This window comes from Perna viridis, chromosome 3, assembly GCF_037379345.1.
Source record: "Perna viridis isolate PV_CMFRI_1.1 ecotype Kerala chromosome 3, ASM3737934v1, whole genome shotgun sequence".
Lineage (NCBI taxonomy): Eukaryota > Metazoa > Mollusca > Bivalvia > Mytilida > Mytilidae > Perna > Perna viridis.
The window spans coordinates 59,179,272-59,195,714 of record NC_142447.1 but is presented as its reverse complement, the minus strand read 5'-3'; the positions used below and the strand labels follow the sequence as shown (position 1 = coordinate 59,195,714).

The 16,443-nt window shown below is 33.1% G+C and overlaps 1 protein-coding gene across 1 annotated transcript in view; it reads left to right on the top strand.

The window, feature by feature from the left end:
• The first annotated feature begins 666 nt into the window (after positions 1 to 666).
• LOC148623141 (sacsin-like) overlaps positions 667 to 16,443 on the top strand; it is a 36,186-nt gene continuing 20,409 nt past the window's right edge. The window contains exons 1-3 of the mRNA XM_088573693.1: positions 667 to 942; positions 8,435 to 8,576; positions 16,158 to 16,274. Coding sequence (XP_088429819.1) covers positions 8,454 to 8,576; positions 16,158 to 16,274 — 240 coding nt within the window. The 5' untranslated portion in view covers positions 667 to 942; positions 8,435 to 8,453. The remainder of the gene's footprint in view (positions 943 to 8,434; positions 8,577 to 16,157; positions 16,275 to 16,443) is intronic.

The following is a 16,443-nucleotide window of genomic DNA, read 5'->3' as shown; positions in this document are numbered from 1 at the left end:
TTCACAAGCAGTTTAGTGAAATGTTTTATAGCCATCATCCGAACATTTATGATTTTTTGGAGAAGGTCAAACTTATCCAGACATACAACAGTCTTAAGATAAGAGCTGCTATGCGACCAATGCTTTTGACTATTAACAAAAAGTCAAATGTGCAGCAGATGCGTGAATTCCAGGAACAGTACAGAGCAGGCGATATCTCAAGACTTGAGTTCGTTAAACTTATGGCATACAAGTCTCAGCCGGTCATCAATTTATAACGATTGTGTACATAGAAGTTTTTAATAGTACATTATTTTTAACAATTGTAAAGTATTTTATATAAACTATGTGGTTTCAGTGAACAATAAACAAACACTATATCCTGCTCAAAATCCTACTTCCACCTCCCCGTGGTGAGCAGGGGACACTGACTAACGGAAGAGGTAATAAGTATTTTTCTCAGGTAAATGTCGCTGAATTTATATGTGTTTTGTCGCTGAAAAGATCATGTCGCTCAAATTAAAAAAAATGCAAAATGTCGCTCAATTCATCATCTCCCGCAATTAAATGAAACGGTTGCAGGATCAGAGCAATACTTTCGAAACTGCACAACTATCGACGATAACGCCCGAGAATTCCGAAAGAGCAGTTCGTAATATATTTTATTTTGTTTTCAGGCCATGTTTTTTTTTTATATTGTCGTATTTGAGTTTTTCCACTCCCGTCACGTCGGTATTTTTTGCCGATATTTAGTAAAAAAAACAAAAAAAAAAGTGCTAACATTAACGTTTCAACTGAAACAGTTTGGTTTATCATTGTGAGAAGCGGAGTAACTCTGATTTGACAAACAATTCTACTTTCGGTCTGACTCAGTATTTTTTAAAATCCATAAATTACGTGTTTCCTTAGTTTCCTTTTCAGGACAGCATCAGTTGGTAGTGGAAAGTAAACTAATAATTACACGTAAGTACTGGTTTTTAGTTTTTTAAGACTTTCATGTAAAAGGGGGTGTCCTATGTGTAGGGTTATAAAAGACTATATTTTACCAGGACACAAAATTACAGTTCAAAATTGCTCAACTCAAATTATAAGCATTAATTTCCACCCTACTTTCTTATGAAAGTAATTTTCAAAAGAGATGCGCGCAGTAACAATGCCGTCTTTGAAAGCTGATTTGATCAATTATCTGTTTTGTTTGTTTGGTTTTTTTTTTCTTTAGAATTGCATTTACACAACTCTTGGAGAGGAAGAATCACTCTTTTCGTGTATGTACATGTATTTGACTAGCCTCATTGGTCAATAATATAGGTCTTGTTATTTAAAAAAAAGTAGCTAAACCTGGAGGAAAGCAACTATTAAGAACAGGATCTATACGTGGAACGGTGCATTGGAACCTGTAAAACGCTCCAAAAGATCTTAAGAATTCCTTACAAGGAAACTGAGCGGAGTAGCAAGGAAAAACTATTTTAGACCAAGTTTAGATTATCTATTCCTTATCTGAACTTTTTTATGACTCCTCTAAATTGGTTTTATCTAATCAACGTATTGATAAAACCAATGTTGTATTTGTTAGGTTCCCATGCAACATGGATCATTTGAATTGATTATGTAATTTTGATTGTTGAATAATAAAAGGACCGTCAATGAGCTTTTTAAATAAGTATACAGTATATGCATATTTAAGACATACACTGTACATATGTACGTACATCGTTAATGTATTTAAAATCAATCTCTAATGGTTTAAATAAAATGTCTTCATAACTTACGTGTGTATGAGTAGATAGATACTAAGATTAGTTACTCAGCCAAGATCTTACTTATGTGTGTATGAGTAGGTAGATACTAAGATTAGTTACTCAGTCAAGTTCTTACTTACATGTGTATGAGTAGGTAGATACTAAGATTAGTTACTCAGCCAAGTTCTTACTTACATGTGTATGAGTAGGTAGATACTAAGATTAGTTACTCAGCCAAGTTCTTACTTACATGTATATGAGTAGGTAGATACTAAGATTAGTTACTCAGCCAAGGTACATTCCATATTATAAGGACAAAACAGATATTCATTTGATCGTAAAAGCAGCAAGTTAATAAATCATGTTAAAAGAGGCGTTCGCTTCAACTCTAGAGAACGAAAAATTGTGAAATACGTCATTACGTCTGGTATTAGGAGAACATGCATATTCTATTGACATATGCATCATTGACGTAGGCACAATAGTAAGTATCTAGTTGCTGAGTTAAAATGTAGATTTGGGATGAACCCATTACTTGGATTGTTCATGCAAACTATTGATATTATGAATATCATCATACGTTTTAGCAGAAACCCAATACTGTAGTCGGGTACCGAAAAGTGCTAAAAATGTACCTGAAGATCAAATGTTTATGGCTAAGTTACATCGAAATAATACGGATGCTTACAAAATGTGGGAGAGATTTATGTTATTAGCATTTATGAAAGGACTGTCCAATACCAATTTATGCATTGTTACATCCGGAAGCAGGTGATTCCATTTTTGATAATAAGAAATACTATTTAGTTTAAACGTTTTTTTTTTGTCAAGGAAGTCGATTTACAGACTGGACTTGACTTGGAGATCGTCGGCATTACGTAACCATGGTAGACATTTCAACATGTAACTACCAAAATAACACTCCGCGGGTTATTCTCCTTGCAAAGTTTACGTAAAGATATCGCTCCGCCGCCGATCATACTTCAAGTCAAATATGTAAATATATGTAAATATGTAATATATGTGATGTCGACATGGGCGTATAACGATATCAAAGCTGTTTAATGGGTGTTGAACTGCAATATTTCAATGATTGTAATTTTATTATATTAACTATTTAAATTTTGACGCATCGAGCTGGAACATTTTGTCAAATTGACCCAAACATTCGCATGGAGGAAAGCTCAAGCGAGATTTTCCCATTTATTCTTCTCGATCTGACCTTGCTAATGATAATATCGGGAGTTTCTAAAGACGGATTTACAGAGCTGCAATGTACACTTTTTTGTTGTAAGTATAGATTACAGTGGCGGATCCATGGGAGGGTGCATAGGGTTGGCACCCCTCCTTTTTATTGGAAAAATTTCATGTGTGTTTAATATGATCCCAGGAATTTAACTTTTGTAAATGCAAGCACTATGTATGTTAATTACTAAATGTATATGTACATAAATAAAATATAAAAGTAGACATACATGTACATGTACATACATGTAGCAAACGATGAAGTATTTAAAACAGAAAATAAACGGAATTGTTCAATTATTTTGATTTAAAAGCAGAGACATGTCTCTGTTTCAACTGTAAGGATGAAAACCGGTCTTGTGGCGTATTCATCACATTCTGTAGGTAATCTTAAACTATCAAAAGGTGGGGTATGCAGTGAAATAAAGTATTTATATATAGCCAAACAAACTTTTTAGCATAAAGAGCCCCTGCTTATGACATTCCTGCTGGAATTTTTTCCTACATATCATGTTAAAAATAGTTTGTTACATTTGGATTGTATAAGAAATTGACTCATTCTCAAATTTGTAATCATTATCATTGTGGCTGATCAGTGTGATTTGAATAAAAGTTGGTCTTTTGGTCACTTTATATTAAGCATTACATTTTTGTCAGTTCATGCTTGCATCATCCTCGCAATGTCCTTGGGACACGTTTGGACACGGGAGCCATGACATTACACACACATGATGGGCACTTGTGCAAGTTCCCCAAAGCCCAACTTCCACACCCATAGACTTTTATCGCATACCGTATAATATCACACTCCTAGACCTATATCACACCCCTAGACCTGTTTCACATACCGTATATCACACCCCTCGACATATCTCGTACTATATATCACACCCCTATACCTATATTGCATACCGTATATTACACCCCTAGACCTATACCACATAACATATAACACATCCCTAGACATATCTCATACTGCATATCACACCCCTAGACCTATATTGCAAACCTAGATCTATAGCGCCTACCATATAACGCACCCCTAGACATATTTCATTATAGATTATAACACTGCATTTTTCATATCACACCCATAGATCCATATTGCATAATGTATATCATACCCATAGACCTATATCACATGCCCTATATCACACCTATGGAAATATATCACACCCACGTACCTATATCACATGCCCTATATCACACCTATAGAAATATATCAAACCCACGTACCTATATCACATTCTCTATATCACACCTTTAGAAATATATCAAACCCACGTACCTATATCACATGCCCTATATCACACCTATAGAAATATATCAAACCCACGTACCTATATTACATGCCCTATATCACACCTATAGAAATATATCAAACCCACGTATCACATTCTCTATATCATACCATGGACCGGTACTGCATACCCTATATCACTCTCCTAGATATACTGTATCACACATTACACAGAACACACTTGATGTATAGTTAAAATATAAAATAAAATGAACGTGACATGCAAAAATCTGTTTGATATGCAGTATCAACCCTCGACCTATACCACCCCATGGGCCAGTGGCCCTTGAGTTGATATAGGAGTCTCCTGTTAGTAATGCATGTAATATAGATTTTGGCATGTGCAATTCAGTATGAAATTAAAAGAAATAGTAATACTATGTACATGTGTATTATATCCATGCTAGTCATAACTGACTATCAATATGGTTCTTTTTAGTACATTGTCAATATATACCAGATACATTTATTTTGAATGCAGATATAAGTAATAAGTAAGAAACAGGATTTTCATGACACAAGAAAGACAGTCAATTATGTTAGAAATTTTATGTCCATGAAAGTGCATTGAAAATGTGTTGGATATCAAGGCTACCAAAAGTAGACCTTTCCTAAGAGCTGATTTTCAGGGACATTCATAAATGTACACTATACTAGGTAAGTTTTGAAGGTACACATTATTTATTCATACACTTTGTATGTACAAAGTTTTCAAATTGTCAAACTGGTGATAAGTACACTGTACACATCAGTAGTCCTATTTCTTAGCAAAACTTGCAGTTTACATTTGTATGTCCGTGAACAAGAAATTTACATTGAAAACTACAAACATACATGTGCATGTACTCTTAACTATGGTTAATGGCATATGGAGTACAGCATCAATTAAAGATTTCATACATGAAATTATGATATTTATAATATAGTAATACATGTATCTAATTTGTTTTCTACTTTACATTTTGACATTAATTGCTCATAGATAAATCAACTTTCAGAGATTGATCCAGAAATTTTGAAATGGGGGTCCAAATATCACTATAAATCAGCAGGTAGCTAAATTCATACATGGAAGAAGCCCTCGGGCAATATCCCTAGCAAGCTTTCCATTTTCTGTATTTAGAAGATTTTTGTCTGGAAAATGAAATGACTTTAATTTATTGTTTTAAAGTCATCACTTCAAAACACTTTTTACGATCTATGTGGTTATGAAGGGATGTTGTTTTAACAATGACATGTGAAAAGTAACCTGTTCTATTCTTACTTTTTTTTAATAAATACAGCTGATAGAAATATTTTCAGAATAAAACTTTAGAACACAGAAATGGAGTAGATAATAATTTTAATGTGGGACAAAAACTATGAATAATAACAATAATAATAATGACAGAAACTATTGTTTTCAAATTGCTTGTCAATCGACAAGTATTGACCTCTGTGGGAATTTTAACCACGTGGATACATGGGACTGTTATAACCACCCAACCTTTTTTGCCTGATTTGCACGAAATTATATGTACGTGTAACAATATTTCCCAACAAGAGGAGGTTTCTACATATCATATAATTAAAATACATATATATTTTCATGATTTTATATTGTAACATTTTGCATATATATTACACTGTTATGATTTTTCCCTTGATTTCTTTTCAGTGGTTATCACTTAGAAATTTCACTAGATGAAGTGAGATGAAAGCAAAAGTAAAACAGGCCATTTTTTTGCTGGGACACTATTTAAGCATGAAACGAAGTTCATGATTCTCAAGTGCTGGTACATGTATGTGTAGCATGGAGCAGCTGTAAATGTATATGTCAACATCTCTTAATAAAAAACTATAACAACTTGAAGCCTGATTTCTTAGCACTTTTCATATTTGTGAAAACATGCAGAAAAAATGAAAGGAATGCAGATACATTATTGAAGGCAGATAAGTATAAAACACTCAGCTTTAGCGCAAAAGTGATTCGCCATAAAAAGGTGTACACATTGGGTATGGGTTCACTAGCAACTTTTTTTGTTTTAGAGAGAGAGAAAAAAAATATTCTCAAAGTGCATGTGTGATTAAGACATCATATTCCCTGCATTCACCACATCTCTATATCACTGACTTTCCAACTTAATTGGAATCTTAAATTGCTCAAATCTATGAGCTGCAAAGTTGTTTTTAGTTTAAAGATTTTCAAACTGCATAGTAATTTTCACCTGAGTTTGTATCCTTGTTTGAATTGAGAATTCCTAGAGAAAGGTAATCGTTTATTGTAAATACATTTTGACAAGCTAAACCCATGGCCTAATCTAGACAACAATGACAAGGACAAATTTTAGTTTTAAATTTTTTTCTTTAAAATCCACATATAAGTGAGCACAAACAAGAAGTATTTTGGTCATGATTTCTCCCTTGAGATTAGGCCATTGTTCAACTTCCTCCAGTCCGCGGGATTCATTTCTACTTCATGCATCTCCAAACCGAAGTTTCAAAGTGTGGATCCAATCTTACTTTTAAAATCATCGAATATTGATAGTCAGTGATTCTCAGTGGAATTCATATTTTGTAAGAAATGTTGATTTAAATGTAAAGTGTCAAGGAATTTGAGGACATAAACGTACATGTGCTGCCAGGAATACTAAAAGAAGGTCCAAAAATACATTGATAAACGGATTGTATATATGCATTACATTAAAACAAATGGTTATTCTTTAAGGGGACTAAGTTTTTTATCGTTTTTTTTAGCTGACAATTTGGTTACATAAATATTTTTGATAACTTCGAGGTTTTCCTTCACTCAATGCCTCAACACTTTGATAACTTCGAGGTTTTCCTTCACTCAATGCCTCAACACTTTGATAACTTCGAGGTTTTCCTTCACTCAATGCCTCAACACTTTGATTTATTTGCAAATTTGATTGAGAAGTAATAGGAACTCAAATCTTACAAACATTATTTATGTCTTCTCCCATACACGAACATCAGCATAATGGCAGCAGCTATTTGTACAAACTATTGGCAAAGTAAAATAAAAGGAACATGTATAAAAGACAGAGTAACCTCATAATTCCTGTAGAAATATTAAGTACTTCTCTGACTAAGGATCAGACAAAATGTGTATAAGGTGTCGCACACGAAGAAAAAAATGTATTGCATTATCCAAGTAGTGAAACCTCTTAAACTTAAACTGCAATAACCATCAAAACGTCTATATTCATTATCAGCATACGAGATAAACGACCCTCACCTCTCAATTGTCAAAATTGATTATCAGCATACGTGGTGACGACCCACACCTCTGAGTCGTCCCGTGTAATTATCAACACACATGGTGAACGACCTACACTTTTCAATTGTCAATAGTGATTGTCAACATAGGTGGTGAACGGCCCACACCTCTCAAGTGTCGATACTATTTGTCACCAAACATGGTGAGCGACACATACATCTCAAGTGTCAATAATGATTGTCACCATACGTGGTGAACGGCCTATGCCTCTCAAGTGTCAATAGTGATTGCTAGCATATGTGGTGAACGGTGAAGGGCACATACCTCTCAAGTGTCAATAGTAATTGTTATCATACGTGGTGAACGACCCATACCTCTTAAGCGTCAATAGTGATTGTTAGCATATGTGGTGAACGGCCCACGCCTCTCAAATGTCAATCATGATCGTCACCATTCGCAGTGAACGGCACATACCTCACAAAAAGTGTCAAAAGTGATTGTTAACATATGTGTTGAACGTCCCACACCTTTCATATGTCTATAATGATTGTCAACATACGTGGTGAACGGCACATGCCTCTCAAGTATCAATAGTGATTGTCAGCATACGTGGTAAACGACCCACACCTCTCAAGTGTCGGTAGTGTTAATAATTTTATTGTGACAGCAGCTTGCTAAAATTGGTTGAATTTCATGACTGTAGAAAGGTCGTACATGTTATATTGTAAACATACATGCACTGATTTTCTCGAAAATTGTACATCAATGTTACCGATTAAATGGCATGTCTTTAGCATTTTCGTAGTTGTCACGTAAATGTAGGTTATTCAAACGAAATAAATGTATGTTCCGTTTTCTATGTACGGTCACCTCCTCTAATTGGAGTGCGTTTGAACGGTGAGCAATAATTCTGCTTATTTAGATAATTCTTGAATCTATAAAATCTTACAGATAACCAAAACATCCCAAAATGACATCCGGAGATGACAGTGAGGAAGATGGACCTGAGTTCTCCGGGATAATTCAGCCTCCATTGATCCACCAGCTGAAATCTATACTCGACCAGTACCCAGATGACGGCCAAATCCTTAAGGTATTGATATGTTTAAGTCTTAAATACATTTACCAGTGTGTCCATTCGTTCGTTTGACCACATGCAATTTATGGCCTTTTTTATGCTTTTTTGGGCAGATGATTAAAACATGTTGGACCGGAAACTAAGTTTTAGAAAATGTATGTAACCCCATTTCAATTCTGCTTAACATCAAGTTCTAATTTCACGATCCTGAATTTACAATTTGAAACTATGTAGAGTATTGTAATTGTATCACCACATTCCATGCAGCTTTCGGGTCATGACGATGTGGTCATTTGTAAAGATTACTTATCATTATTTATTTTGTATGAAGTCATATGATGTAACACTGGACTCTTTCAAACACAGACCACTTTGCGGTCTTGCGGAATTTTTAAAAAGCGACGCTTAGGTTTAGAAAATATTTTTTGCCAGTTTTGTACATGATTTATTACATTGCATTCTTCGATTCTTGATATTTACATTAAGTTTTTTTCTTATTGTTTTCAGTCAAATCTTTTCTGTTTCGCAGTTTCCTTTATAATTTGAATTATCAAAGTTAACATATGTATATAGAAAGGTCTGAAAAATTCCCAACAATGTTTGAACTATCAAATTTGAGATGCAATTTTTGGTCGTTCCCTTCGCGGGAATCGAACTCGTACCGCTGTGACATCTATGGCATGGTATAAATTTGATCCGATGTATGGAATGCCAACGGGGTCAAAATTCTTAATCCGTAAATTGTTAATTTGTAACTTCTTGATTTGTAAATTGTCAATTTGAACTTCGTAATACGTTTTTCGAGACTTGTAAATCATCAAATATTCTTAATTTGTAACTGGTCATTTTAAACTTCTTTGAAATAGCGGACAAATCGCCCTTTGTCATTCTTCATTTGACATTGTAATAAAGCACGTATGATTGACAATTGGTAGTTCGTACTCCGACGTTTTGTGTCGTGAAACATGTCGATTCGTGAAATGTCAAATTATGCTTAGTTGCATTATATGTTAACGATCATTCTGACGACAGATGGCGTTCGGGATTGGAAGACAAAATGCGCTGCTGTCCAGAAAGGAAATTGAACGGGTTGGTCTTAAAACAGGACGCGCATTTTTTTTTATACTTTTTTGGCTATAACGTAGTTTCACTCAGTGGAATTCCAAAATTTAAAGTGATTTCTAAAGAATAATAAAAGTGCTTTGAATTGGTTGAAAGTTTTTTATAATTTTTTTTTTTAGAAAATATCAACAACAAAAATAAAGCGAAAATCTTGACAGGACGAACTTTATCTGATAAGAAAATGGCGATAAAAAGGGGGACATGTCGATGAATTAAGTTCATTATCGATGAATTGTGTCACGTTTGTCAAAAAATGTTTACTTATTCTTAAAGCTTAGATTAATATGCACATTTTAATTGAAAATCATTTCATTTGGAGTCAGTTAGGTGGGAAAATCTTGACAGGACGGACTGATTCTGTTACGTGATTTGTGTCGTTTTTTTTACGGGGGTGCGGTAACAAAACACCAAAAACTTGAAAATTACTTGATATCTGTCAAAAGTCTTTAATATATTCTTAAGGCTAAACGTTTGCTACATTTTGATGTATATTTTTTCGTAATATGTCCAGAAATGAATTCAAAATTTTGAAAGGACGAACTTTTTCCGACATGAAATTTTCAATTGGGTATTTTTTTTCAAAATCATAAATGTCTGTCAAAAAATATTTACATATTCTTAAAGTCTGTATTCAACTTCAACAGTATATTTAAATATTTAATTTTGAGAACGTTAAAAGGAGAAAATCTTGACAGGACGGACTCTTTCTACTAAGTGATTTGTGCAGTTTTTTACGGGGATATGGTAACAAAACATAAAATATCTGAAATTCATTTAATGTTTATCAAAAGTATTTATCATATTCTTAAAGGTTATACATTTTGTGCTACATTTCGGTGTATTGATATTTGAAATTAATGTAGAGATAAATCCAAAAATAAAACTTAAAGATAAAATAACGAAATAAAGACAAAACTTTTTTTCGGGTGAAAAAAATCAATTATCAACATAATTAGGCGTAGAACTATAATACATAGATCTTAATTGGATGTACTATCTCTAATCACCATTAACTGGTTTGTAAAACTTTCACACCTTGTTAATCTAATTTTAGAAATGATTACACACACATTTCATTTCAACTAAACAGTTTCCACATACATCGGGTTTTCAAGACATTTTCCTGGCATCGGTGTTTGACAATGAAAACCAATAGTGGTCATCGCACAGAAAATATCTGAAAAAGTGTCAGGCAAATCAGGCTCACCAGATCGACTTTTGCCTTTCAAGGGCAATAAATTTAACAAAACGTTGCCGAACAATTTTGACTCAGAAGACTTTGGTAGGACTTATCATCAGGATCATTTCACTAATTGAAAATTTCTTTCAATCTATCATAGTTTTCAAGATATTGGTTGAAAACTATATAAAAAAATGTCATAATTTCCCCCTTTCAAGTGCAATAACTCATACAAGGGGTCATGTGACAACTTTTATCCCGGAGACTTTTCTATGCCTTATAATAAGGAACATTTTAGCAATTAAAAGAATTTGGTCAAACCTCACGGTTTGGGATATATCTGCAAAAAACCACTGTCTGCTCCCTATGTTCTATTTTTAGTAACGGCGGCCATGTTTTTCAACAGATCAAAAATCCCCACATCATTTCTATGCAGGATGCGTAAGGGAGCATTTATACCAAGTTTGGTTCTAATTGGTCATGTAGTGTCAGAGGAGCCAGAAGAGTTTTGAAAAAAGTGTTAACGACGACGACTGACGCCAAAGGGATGGCAATGACGACTTCTCGTCAAAATCCCAGGAACTCATTAGCATTCTTATTCAATTGATTATGGTTTACATGCGATTGCAAACACGGTTCAATTTTGTACAAGTGGTTGTACTGGGGTCTTCATAATCAGTACTGAAAACGATATATGAGAGAACATTTGATTTTATGTTTGGAAATGGGAGAGTTTTTGTTTTCTAATTCACTAATGGGTCAAGTAGGTAAAATGAAATAAAAAACTTCAACTGTAGAAATGAATTGAGATTGTGGTGAGGCCGATGGTATTGAGGACATGGTAGGTTGTGACTATAAAAATGGGGTTAAGAGATATATTATGATATAGTGTTTGGAAACACAAATCTTGTGCAGATGCTGAACATGAGAAAGCATGTACTAAACACAGCCCCACTTACATATACATCAAACAATTACACTACACAATTAACAGACGCTGTTTACTCAGTTAATCTTTTAAAACAACATGTCACTTTAATTAACTTGTAACACAAATTAACTCAATAACAACCGGTACATTTGCGAAATATTTGAAAATATGCACCTTTATAATGCTTTAGCCATGCCTCTGGGATGAAAGTAGGATAACAAGTAGGATCGATATATAACACTATTGAATTTATTGAAATACGAAAACAAAGAATTACGAATATAGCCAATGAAACGTGAAAGGGTGATTACTGACCGAAATTCAAAGCAGATCACACCACATATCTGAACCGCTATATAAATATTTATATAAATAGAACGTGGGCTAAGATAACCTCCAAATTTATCCAAAAATGCAAAAAATGGAATTTTCGAATTTTCCGTAAACGTCAGATAAATTCTACTATACAAGTTATTGCTCGACTTAAACGTCCAAAATTTGGTATCATTCGATAGATAATTTTATTTCCGACATAAATAAACCACAAAAAAAACTAATTTTGAAGTAAGAATTTTCAAAAAAATGGTAAAAATATTACTCCTACCCCTAGAAAACTGGTCACAGTATAAACCAAAATTCTCATTCACATCATATCAAGAGTGTAGAACTCATATTTTAAGCATTCATCAATAAGATAAAGATGTATAAAACATATCTGATCAATTCAGGCGCTACGTTTTTCCTTTTAGGTTGACAATTACTATAAAATCGGAAAAATGGGAAATTTCAGAAGTTTCTTCTGTACCACACGTTATTGTCTTTTTTTCAGAATTCCGTAGTTCAAACAAGCTTTTATGTCATACAGTACATTAATGTTATGTCTAAGCTTCAAAATGAGCCTAAGCAATAAAATATTTGAACTTTTTCATGTCATGTTAGGTGACAAAATGCCACCCCTACCCATGAAAAAAAAATGCCTCAACTTGAATTTAAATGTTAATTTTTAGCAAATAAAGGGTGTGCAATAAAGATGTTGGGTTCTAATTAGCAATGTATCTAACATATCGTCTCATTTCAGGCGCCATTTTTTCACTTTCAATGTGACAATAATAATTTTTTTCAGTTTCAACGTGACAATAATAATTTTTTCATAGAAAGGGGAATTTTCGGAATTTAATATTTTCTTCAATTTCACCAATATTTTTTTTCAAATACCGTAGTCGTACATTAAACAAGCTTTTGTATATTCAAACACCATTATATAGCGTCTTAGCTTACTAATGACCCCTAGTAATATGGGAAATGGTGGAAATTTTTCACCTAACTGGTCTTGGAAAAGTTCAAATGTTTATTACTCGGATTCATTTGAAGCTAAGACACTATATAGTTGTGTTTAAATATACAAAAGCTTGTTTGAAGTACAGTATTTGAAAAAAAATAATATTTTGATAATTACTGGTGAAATTGAAATCTTTTTATGAAAAACTCATTATTGTTACACTGAAACTGAAAAATGGCGCCTGAAATGAGAAGTTATGTTATATACACCGCTAATTAAAACAAAAAACCAAAAATGTCTATTGTACACCCTTTATTCGCCAAAAAATAACATTCATGTTCATATTGAGGCATTCTTTTCATGGGTAGGGGTGGCATTTTCCTACCTAACATGGCATGAAAATGTTCAAATATTTATTACTAAGGCTCATTTTGAAGCTTAGTTATTATATTAATTTGCTGTACCTCATAAAAGATTGCTTAAACTACGGAATGCTGAGAAAAAGACAATAACGGGAGATATAGAAGAAAATTCTGAAATTCTGAAATTTTCCATTTTTCCGATTTTATAGTAATTCGCCTGAATTGATCAGATATGTTTTGCACATCTTTATCTTAATTATGAATGCTCAAAATATGAGTTCTACACTCTTGGTATGGTGTGAATGAGAATTCTATTTGATACTGTGACCAGTTTTCTAGGGGTAGGGGTAATATTTTTACCATTTTTTTTTAGAATTAAAATTTTTTCGAAAATTAGTTTTTTTGTGGTTTATTTTTGTACAAAATAAAATTATCTATCGAATGATACCAAATTTAGGAAGTTTCAGTTGAGCAATAACTTAAAGAGTAGAAGTTGTCTGACTTTTACGGAAAATTCGAAAATCCCATTTTTTTCATTTTTGGATAAACTCTGACCACGAAAATCGGCAAAATTCACCAAAAGAACTCCGGAATTATAAATTATGATAACACTAAACAGAAAATACCAAATAAGCCATTTGTTACTGAAGCATAAATACTCATTGAAAAATATGCCCATTTAAGCGATTTTTCGGCGGGGAAGGGGTACATTATTTTCATTTTACTCCTAAATGCTACGTTTTATCGCAACTGTTTGGGTATCACTTGAAAGCCGAGACATTTGTCTATATGATAATACCTAAATACCTGTATTTTGTTCATACATGCTATCCCAGGAAGACTTAGGCTGTCAAACAATTGAGTCACAAAAATCTTGGCTTTTTGACCCAGTGTGGTACAAATATAGGCTGACACTAAAAAAGAATCCGACAAATTGATTCGTTAATGGAAAGTATAAAATTATCAAAAAATCACCATGAAGTTGATGGGTGGGGGTACACGGTGGACCCTCCCAGCCTATGGACTAAAAGTCTATACAAAATTTTATATTTTATATCATTTGGTTCACAAATGTTAAGTTTACAATGGTTCGCAAACGTAGGACCAAAAAGTTCGCAAATGTAATGTATGCTCCCCAACCCACATCAGTTAAAACACAATTGACAATGTCATATCAGTAAAAAAAAATAAACAAAATTCAAATAAATAAAAATAATAAAAATTAATAAATCAACTTCAAAGGAAAGTCAAAACTGTTATGATTTATTTTAGAAAGGAATACATAACAAGTACGTACGTATGATATAGTTCTGGGTCTGTTTATGACGATAAATGAAGATTTTCCCGAAAAAAGTTCGTACTGTCAAGAGTTTCAATTTATCTCTAAATCAATTTCAAATATCTATACATCAAAATGTAGAAAAAGTATAAGCTTTAAGAATATGATGAATATTTTTGATAGACATTAAACAAATTTCAGATATTTTATGGATTGTTACCGCACCCCCGTAAAAAGGACACAAATCACGTAACAGAATAAGTCCGTCCTGTCAAGGTTTTCCCACCTAACTGACTGAAAATGAAATAATTTTTATATCAAAATATGCCTATTGCTATAAGCTTTAAGAATAACTAAACATTATTTGACAGACGTAACACATTTGATCAATAATGAACTTTATTCATCGCATGTTACCCTTTTTATCGCAATTTTCTTGTCAAAAAAATGTTCGTCCTGTCTAGATTTTCGCTATATAGTTTTGATATTTTTCAAAAAAAATAAAACTTAAAATAACCAATTTAAAGCACTTTTATTATTCTTTAGAAAATCACTTTAAATTTTTGAATTCCACTGAGTGAAACTAAAGTTATAGCCTAAAAAGTATCAAAAAATGCTCGTCCTGTTTTAAGACCAACCTGTTCAATTTCCGTTCTGGACAACAGCGCTGCATTTTGTCTTCCAATCCCGAGCGCCATCTGTCTTTATAATGATCGTTAACATATAATGCAACTAAGCATAATTTGACATTCCACGAATCGATATATTTCACGTCACAAAACTTCGGAGTACGAATTGTCAATCTTACGTGTTTATTACAATGTCAAATGAAGAATGACAAAGGACGATTTGTCCGCTATTTCAAAGAAGTTTAAAATGACGAGTTACAAATAAAGAATATTTGATGATTTACAAGTCTCGAAAAACGTTTTACGAAGTTCAAATTGACAATTTACAAATCAAGAAGTTACAAATTAAAAATTTACGGATTAAGAATTTTGACCCCTATGGCATTCCATGCCGATGGAGCAGTGTAGCGAATAAAGTCGTCACATTCTGAGATAATATTTGTATTTTTTGTATAATATTGATTTGTTGTGACATGCATCATTAATTTGATCGTCTATCCTTCATAATAACACCTAGATGAACTGTACCGTACTACTATACATCGTGTACTAAGTTACAGCCCTAGATTAATCCTACGAGGAGGAATGACCCGGCCAGCGTAAACTATATTTTTATATAACCTAGCTGGCCGAGTGGTCGAGGGCGCTGGACTTCGAGTCCCGCGGAGGGAACGACAAAAAATTTGCATCGCAAATTTGACAGTTCTAACATCGTTGGGAATTTTTCAGACCTTTCTATATATATATATATATATTCGAGTGGGACTCGTACCGCTGTGTATTATTGTAAATAAACGATTTATATTTGCTGCAGGAAATAATACAGAACGCAGAAGACGCTGAAGCCTCTGAAATGAAAGTTCTGTTTGATGAAAGATATGTAAACAAAGACGATGGAACAAAACAGAAGGCTTTCAAAAAGTATTTTAAGGTATCTATCTTAACTGAAGTTTTCGCCCCTCTTATGCCATGTACGTTCTAGATTTTAAATTTGATGTTTCAAAAAAGTAAACAAAAGAACGATATTTAATGTTTCCTATGTTCTTTTTGTAATCAGTTGCAAAGTCCAAGTACTTTCAAAAACAATTATAGTAAAAACA